The sequence below is a fragment of the Carcharhinus amblyrhynchos genome, chromosome 9 (assembly GCF_965287045.1).
Source record: "Carcharhinus amblyrhynchos chromosome 9, sCarAmb.v2.hapA, whole genome shotgun sequence".
NCBI lineage: Eukaryota > Metazoa > Chordata > Chondrichthyes > Carcharhiniformes > Carcharhinidae > Carcharhinus > Carcharhinus amblyrhynchos.
The window spans coordinates 103,094,921-103,103,742 of record NC_137332.1 but is presented as its reverse complement, the minus strand read 5'-3'; the positions used below and the strand labels follow the sequence as shown (position 1 = coordinate 103,103,742).

The following is an 8,822-nucleotide window of genomic DNA, read 5'->3' as shown; positions in this document are numbered from 1 at the left end:
CTTTTTTTAATCTCCCAAAAATATACTTTATTCATTAAAAAATCATAAAGTACACAACATGACCATTCAAACTTTACATTACATCAGGGGAAACAAACAGGTCAGTTTCCTCCAATACTCACTAACATTTACAGTTAATGTTGGACAAGACAAATCATTGTCTATCAAAGAGCTGAGTAACACCATGACAAGGATTCTATGCCCCTGCTGCCCAACTATATTACAGACCGGCCAAACTGAATGGAAAATTAAATAGATCACTGTGTTGGCTGGTGAGAGGGTGGTGGATGGGGTGGTAAACACACCAAACCAGACAGATGCCACAACAATGACATTTCTAACCATCCCAATCATGGTGTCCACAGGAAGGATGCTTGTCTGCATAAATGTTTGGGTGCGTTCCCTTGAAATTGGTCATTGTTTTGATGCATCAGCCTAGCTGCTTTCCAAAATTCTTCCCACTGTGAGTCTCCCATTTTTAAAGGCTCAGATGTTCTGTGGCTCCACAAAAGCAATTGAACTGAGTCCCTGAATTGCTCATCCAGTGACATTATTGCTACACCACTATCTTAGAAATTTGTATCAATGCGGACCGTTTCAATATGGGCAAAATACTGCAGGATGCTGGAATCGGAAACAAGAACAGAGGAGGCTGGAAAAACTCAGCAGGTCTGCAGGGAGACAGAAGAGTTAACATTTCGAGCCCGTTTGACTCTTCATCAGAACCTCTTTTAATCCACAGGTGTGTCGGTCCTCCTTGTTATCAAACGAGGGGCATGCATACGGTGGGTTGTGCGTGGGCTGCTCTTGGATGTTTCAAGTGGCCTAGTACTTTGCGTCGTGGTGTGTGCTTAAACCTGGACCAGCAGACGGCTGGACCAACAGCTCAGTGACTATCACTGCTAGCTGTGTAGATACATGGATTTGGGCCAGTGTCTGTGGGAGTTTGTGCATTCTCCCTGTGGTTGTGTGGGTTTCCTCCAGGTGCTCCGGTTTCCTCCCACACCCCAAAGATGTGCCCTTAGGGTGATTGGTGTACCAAATTGACCCTACACTATTCTCCCCTGAATCTGGTTACAATAGGGGTACCATTCGCATACACACGGGGCAAGGTAGGTGTAGGAAAATGCTTTGTTAAGATGGTGGCATGGGCTCGTTGGGCCGAAGGGCCTGTTTCCCATGCTGGGTTGTTCTTTGTTCAAACAGAGGGAATGTCTTGGATATTTTACTGTGACTGGTAGAGATTGCAACCAAGATGCAACAAAATTCGGAACAAGAGACAGATGGCCCATTGTGGGAAGGGTGAGAAAGGGTTTTTACATCAAGACAAAAAATGTATGGGATCTATTAAAAAAGGGCAGTTAAGATGAGAGGAAAGTTCACAGTCTAAAGTTGTCAAACTTAATGTTAAAGTTTATTTATTAGTCACAAGTAAGGCTTACATTAACACTGCAGTGAAGTTACTGTGAAATTCCCCTAGTTGCCACAATCTGGTGCCTGTTTCTGTCAATGTATCTAACCAGCATGTCTTTCAGACTGTGGGAGGAAACCAGAGCACCCGGAGGAAACCCAAGCAGACACAGGGAGAACTTGCAAACTCCACACAGATAGTGACCCACGCTGGGAAGCGAACCCAGGTCCCTAGAGCTGTGAAGCAGCAGTGCTAACCACTGTGCCACCCAGTGTTGAGTCCTGAGGGATGTAATGTGCTAAATTGGAAGATGAGATGCTACTCCTCCAGTTTGCTTGATTGAACATTGCAGTAGGCCAAGGATGGACACATGGGCATTAGAGCAAGATGCTGAGATGAAATGACATATGACAGGAAGGTTGTAATTAAGGCTGGGGACTGAATGAAGATGTTCCACAAACCGGTCACCCAGTCTGCGTTTAGTGTCCCCAGTGTAGAAACAACACTGGGAGGAGTGAGTACAGTGGGCCAAATCGAAGGAGGTGCAAGTGAAATGCTGCTGCACCTGAAATGAGTGTTTGGGCTCTTGAGCAGTGAGGATGTAAAGGGGGATCCTTCTACAATGGTAAGAGAAGGTGCCATGAGAAGGAAATGAGGGATTGGGGCTGGCGGAGGAATTGACCAGGTTGTCACTGAGAACTGGTCCCTGTGGAATGCTGGGTGAATGAATTAAGAAAGGGTCAGATCAGATCGTCTCTCCCTCATCTCTATCTCTGGCTTGTGATTAAAATGATGTGATCCCACCCTTTGCTGGAGGACATGCACTACTATATGTAGAGGAAATCAATCAGGAATTCAAGAGGAGGACAAGGAGCAAAATCTGAAAAGGACAGCAACATAGTCACAAGTTCCACATGGAGGTAGCGGTGAACTATGAAAACAACTTGTAAACACTTTGATCAAAACTTTCTGGAGGAGCGGATTGGTCAGTCTGCAAAAAAAACTGAGGAAAGCAAAATAAAAAGTTTTTAAATAACAGATAAAGCACGAAGTAATGAACCAAACAGTAAAAAAAAATGGGGTAAGTGAGAGGAGATGTTACACAAGATTAGGGATGATGGCCTCAACCCACTCCTCAATGAGGTGGTGGTGAAGCATCTGCAGATTGTCGTCCATACGATATTGCAAACAGCGTGGGAGGTGATATGGGCTGAGTGTGCTAACAGTGTCCCCACTACCGAGCGCAGATCACTGCCAGTGTAAATCCAATGATTTGATATACAAGCTGCTTGGGATCCTCACACAGATCTTTTAACACCTTCAATTTCGGGGTTCTTGAAATGATCCTGATGAAATGAGTAGAGGTTGCTTTGTGGCTGGTGTGTTCAGGACCAAGTGAGCTCAAACACATTCTTAGCTTTGCTGCGTGGAGTCCAAGATGTGAGATTGCTTCCAGAGAATGTTACCCAGTCTCCAAAATCACCTGACACATCCCTCTCGCATCTACCCTTCCAGTAATCCCTTACTCCCTTATCTATCAGAAATCTATCTAACCCTGCCTTGTATATATTCAATGACCAAGCCTCCACTGCTCTCTGGGAGAGAGAATTCCACAGACCAACAACCCTCATTGACAGAGGAAAAAAATCTCATCGCAGTCTTAATAGGGAGACCTCATTCTTAAACTGTGTCCCCTAGTTCTGCATTTTCCCACAAGGGGGGGAACTTCTTCCTGGTATCCATCTGATCCAAGTCCCCTCAGGGTTTTATATGTTTCGATAAGGTTGCTTCTCATTCTTCCAAATTCCAGTGGGTATAGACTCAACCTTTCTTTATAAGCCTTTCATCCCAGCAAACAGTTGAGTGAACTTCTCTGAACTGCTTCTAAGACATTTTATTTTCAAATAAGGAGACCAAAACTGTACATAGTACTCCAGATGTGGTTTCACCAACCCTATACAGCAGCAGTAAACATTCCATTACCCTTGTAGTAAACACCATTCTATAAATCTTCCTAATGGCTTGTAGTATTCATGTACTAACTTGTTGTGATTCATGCATCAAGACACCCAGATCCCTCTGTAGCACTGAGTTCTGCAGTCTTCCTTCATTTAAGTAGTATACTGCTTTTCTAGTCTTTCTGCCAAAGTGGATGAGTTCTCATTTTCTAACTTCAGTTGCAAATATTTGCCCACACACTTTCTCCTGTCTACATCGCTTTGCAAATATAATAAATCTCTTGGGAACTTACTTTTCTACCTATCTTGGTGTCATTGGCAAATTTAGCTACCATACATTTGGTTCTTTCATTCAAATCATTGATGTAGATTGTAACTGAGGCACAAGCATTGATCCGTTTGCTGCAGCTTGCAAACCCAAAATAAAGACACTTAGCCCCACTCTTAGTTTCCTGATAGATAACCAATTTGTTATCCATGTTAATATTAGTCCTCCACCCCATACTCTCTTACCTCATGATTAATCTTTGATATGGCACTTTATCAAATCCAAGTACACCACATCTACAGGTTCTCCTTTACCCACATTGCTGAACAAAGTAGCATTTGTTCCATGCTGGTCTTGTTCAATCCAGAGCGTGGGGAGCTATCTTAATCATCAGATACCAAAACTGCCTCACCTTCAGTTCTCCTGGTATCCTGTCCAAAATATATCCCTCAATCAAAATCACTAAAATCTATAATCTGATCATTTGCACTGGTTATTTGGGAGTTTGCCATGCACAAATTGGCTGCCCCCTTCCCTTCATTACAACAGTGACTACAATTGGCTATTGAGTGTTAGGGAACCTCCTGAGGTCAGGAACGGACCATTAGACTTTCCTCAATACATCAATCCTTAGTATTACAAAGTGTGCATGTCGAAGATTAATATAGGAAAGGCTTATACAAGTGCTTGGAGCCATCATTCTGCACAAGATGTGAATGCTATTCTAGTGTTTCTCCCAGTTTCAACAGGAGGAGTGTAGGGTCTGCAGCTGTCAGTCGGGTTTGAAGAAATGTTCATGGTCTGCGATCTCTCAGAGGTCGAGCTTTGAGGGGCTTAGCTGCATGCTGCACAATCATTGCTGTCATGTCCGCAGGCTGGTCTTGCTGTCTGCCTGGTCGTGAGGCAGGTGCTGGTTGAGGAATGGCCTTGGGAATCAACGTGCCATCACCCTGGGAGAGGGCAGAATCTGCCACCCTTTCAGTGTCATCCCTAGAGCATGGATGTGGCTGGGCACTGGCCAGCGGGGTTGTGGACTGCAGGAGGTGGACAACACGGCCAAATCCCCTTTCAATATGCATCCCCAACCTTTCCAAACTGGAGGAGACAGTGCAGGCCAGAGCCTGAATGGCACCTGTCTGAGCTTCAATCAAAGGCGCCAGTGCAACTGGCTCCTGAGCAGAGGTTGCTGTGGCAGCATCAGCCGAGTTGACCATGCGCTCCATGGTGGTCTGCAGAGTGCCGAGGCCTTGTGGCAGGAGGTCACCCAGACTGGCAACAGACTCCTCCATCCTCTCGGATAGAGTGAGGCAGCTCCGGGACAGGCTGTCCAACGCCTCGAGCAACTGGTGGTGCACATGGAAGATCTTCCTCTTGAAGGCTGGCCCGCTGAACTCCACGTCCTCCGTCACCCCATCTGCGGTGCTTGAGTCCGAGCTGCCCCTGCGACTGACCCTGCCCGCTGCTGTCCTTCCCAGCAGACTCGGCTTCTGGTCACTGTCTATGAATGGATCGCCCTGGGTGAACCCCATCGAATGGCCAATCCGGTCGCCATCAAAGCCCCCATCGACGTATTGAAAGGCCACAGCGGGAGGCAGTGCATTTTCTGCGAGGTGAGGATCACCTTCCATCTCTGGCATGCTGGAGCCCATAAAATGGTACAAACCTGGAACAGAGAGAGGGGGTAGATGAGGCAAGCATCAGTGCATAAGGGGAAGGTTAGGCAGCTAGCAAAAAAAACAGCAAGGGGGAAGAGGGAGCATACCACCCTGTGTGATTGGTTTTAGGAAGAGAGGAGATAAAAATAGATCCCCACCAGGCACTAATGGCCCTCCAGCAATATCACTCTGTGCCCGTCTCCTGCTGCCTGTCCACATGATCTCCAAAGCTTCCTGCTCCATCTGGGTGAGATCTTGAATGCAGCTCTTCTTTCTTGGTTTGTGGGCCAGCTTGTCCTGTGGGGGAAGAGGGTGAAGAGGGAGTTAGTGCCTCATTTATGGAGGTGGCATAAAGCAAGAGATTCACAAATGAACTGTGTGGACAGCAATTTACAATGCCCCCCCTCCCCCCGGGCTGGTAGGTTTGCAGGCTAGGTAGGGGTGCAAAGGGTAGGTGGGAGGGGCATGAAGTTCTCTAGATGGTGCATCAGGTGCTTAGAGACAAATAGCATGCTGGCTTTCATTCTTTGAGTATTTAATTAATAGAGTTGACTGAAGACAACCGGTGTGACAAGAGGCTAGAGAAGCTAGTCTTTTCTTCTGCTGGGCAGATCAGGATGAGTAGAGGTTTAATAGAGGCTGTCATTCAAAATTATTCATTAGGAGATGAGCAAATCTAAAGGGAAAATATTTATCCTGCTCCTCTTCAAAACTGGCAAGGGGATATTTCTCACATCCTGGTGATTTGTTTTAATGGGTCATGAGGAAAATGCACTTCAGACTTTGTGACACTCCCTCGGTGGGGGAATATTTAAAAAAAAATTTGTTCATGAGGTATGGGTGTCACTAGTTATGCCAGTGTTCACTGCCCACCCCTAATTGCGCTTGATAAGTGGTGGCTAGGCACCTTCTTGATCTGCTGAGCACCACAGTGCTGTTAGAGAAATTCTAGGATTCTGACCCAGCCACAATGAAGAAATGGCTTCCTAAGGGAAGGGGGAGAGGTAAATTTTCCAGTCCTGCTTGCCACAAGAATCATCGCAGGTAGGACTGGAAAATCTGACAAACCATTTAAAGGTCTGCCAGAGGCAGGACCAGAAAATCTGACAGACTGGTTAAAGATCCACTGCTGGCAGAAGAGGAAAATCTTACAAATCATTTAAAAGGTCTGCCGCGGGCGGGATCGGAAAATCTGACAGACCATTTAAATTCCGCTGCGGGCGGACCGGAAAATCCCAGCCACTTGGCAGGGAGTCACACAGCTCGGTGTCACTTACCCTCGCTGTCCTGGTAAGGTCATTGAACTTCTTGCGGCACTGCAGTCCCGTCCTGATGATCTCGGTCCTGGCATTCACGTTGAGGGCGACCTCGTCCCAAGCCTGGCGGAGGGTCTGCCGGGGCATCCTTCTCCCGTCCGAGGGATAAAAGATCTCCTGCCTCGACCTGACTTGCTGTACTAAAATTTCCACCGCCTCATCACTGAATCGCGGAGCTTTGGCTTCGGACATTGCCAATTTCCTGCGGGCGGGATGCGGAGAGACAAGATGGCCAAAAATTGCAATTACCTCCGACTGAAAGGAGCGCGAGAGAGAAAGTGGTTTAAAGAGCGTCCTGGCCGCCGGAAATCCCAAAGCCGCCGGAAATTCCCAGCCTTTTGCAGAGCCGGGCGAGCGGCCCGCCCGTCAGCGCACCGCTCGCCCCGCCCGCCCAATCCGGCCGCCACGCCGCCCGCCACTCAATGCCGTCCCTGCCAATGGGTAGACGTTTCCGACGCTACCGCCCGATATCCGCCCGCAGTGAAAATGTTCCCTTTTAGGCAGGCGGTGGGTGTAGCCGCTGTCGTTGAGATTGGAAGCTTTACAACAACACACCACGCTTGCAAAATTGTAAAACAAAAATAGAATAATCTCTCCCCGTTTTTGTTGTAATGTTCCACACCAGCATTGATGTTAAAATGCAAAAAAAACTCTCCCCGTTCTGGCTGAAATGTTCCACACCAGCGCTAATGTTAAAATGCAAAAAATAAATCTCCCAGTTTTTACTGAAATGTTCCACACGGGTGCTCATATCAAAACGCAAAAAAGAAATCTCTCCCAGTTTTTACTGATATGTTCCAGAATTAGCTTAAAATCCCTCCCAAGTTCTTCTGAAATGTTCCACGCTAGCACTCATGTGAAAATGCAAAAACTCCCGCAGCTCTGATTGAAATTTTCAATTCCTATGGTTGAACATTTTTTCAGGACTTTATCATACACTCAGCGTTCCAACCGTCCGCGGACAAACTGCTGAGTCCAAACTGATAGATCGAATCCTAGTGTGAGCAGTTAAAATCCGCGATGCAGCAATTCTCCAGTACTGTGCTGCATTGTCCTTCTCTTACTCTTGTGTATGAATATGCGGCTAGTTTTGTGTCTCATTCTTTGGTGTGCTGTGTGTCGGTATGGGTGTGCATGTGAGGGGTGGCTGAGAGTGAGTATGAATGGGTGTGTGAGAATGAGTGTAAGTGTATATATGTGTGGATGAGACAATGTGGGAATGTATGTGTTGGGATGGATCTGTGGGGTGTGAGTTTGGGTGCGTATGAGAGTGTGGACGTGAGTTAGGATGTGTGTGAAAATGTGGGTGTGAGATAAGGTGTGAGTGTGAAAATGTGGGTGTGAGTTTGTGTGGGTGTATATGTGTGGGTGTGATAGTCTGGGTGTGAGTTTGGGTGTGTGTGGGTATTAGAATGTGAATTTGGATGTGTGTGTGTGTGGGTTTGAGTTTGGATGTGTGTCATAGAACATAGAACACTACAGCACCATCAGGCCCTTTGGCCCACAAGTTGCGCCGATCATATCCATGCCTACCAGGCCTATTTATAACTCTCAATCCCATTAAATCCCACGTACTCATCCAGAAGTCTCTTAAAAGACCCCAGCGAGTTCACCTCTACCACCACCAACGGCAGCCGATTCCACTCACTCACCACCCTCTGAGTGAAAAACTTACTCCTGACATCTCCTCTGTACCTGCTCCCCAGCACCTTAAACCTGTGTCCTCTCATAGCAACCATTTCAGACCTGGGAAATAGCCTCCGAGAATCCACCCTATCCTTACCTCTCAACATTTTATAAACCTCTATCAGGTCGCCTCTCAATCTTTGTCTCTCCTGGGAGAAGAGACCTAGCTCCCTCAACCTATCCTCATAAGACATTCCTCCCAATCCAGGCAACATCCTTGTAAATCTCCTCTGCACCCTCTCAATGGCTTCCACATTCTTCTTGTAGTGAGGCGACCAGAACTGCGCATAGTACTCCAAGTGGGGTCTGACAAGGGTCTTATAAAGGTGTTGGTGTGAGAGCATATGAGGTGGGTGTAGAATGTGGTTGTGAGTTGTCTGTGCGTGTGTGTGTGTGTGAATATCAGTTTAGTGTCACTCATTCTGCATAGGGGTCTGTGTTACATCCTCTGTAGATTGCAGTACTGTATGTGTGCGATCAGTTCTATATCTGGTGGTTCCACCGCCCTTCCCCACTGTCCTGTCCCAA

General features: G+C 46.9%; 1 protein-coding gene across 1 annotated transcript; it reads right to left on the bottom strand.

Annotated features, from left to right (window-relative positions):
- Positions 1 to 1,014: 1,014 nt before the first annotated feature.
- On the bottom strand, positions 1,015 to 6,907 carry LOC145348155 (uncharacterized). The gene is made up of 3 exons (XM_080196339.1): positions 6,570 to 6,907; positions 5,451 to 5,589; positions 1,015 to 5,300 (listed from the first exon to the last, which is right to left on the bottom strand). Exons 1-3 carry the CDS (start codon positions 6,798 to 6,800, stop codon positions 4,432 to 4,434), a joined length of 1,239 nt encoding a protein of 412 aa, XP_080052465.1. The 5' UTR covers positions 6,801 to 6,907; the 3' UTR covers positions 1,015 to 4,431.
- Between the last annotated feature and the right edge of the window lie 1,915 nt (positions 6,908 to 8,822).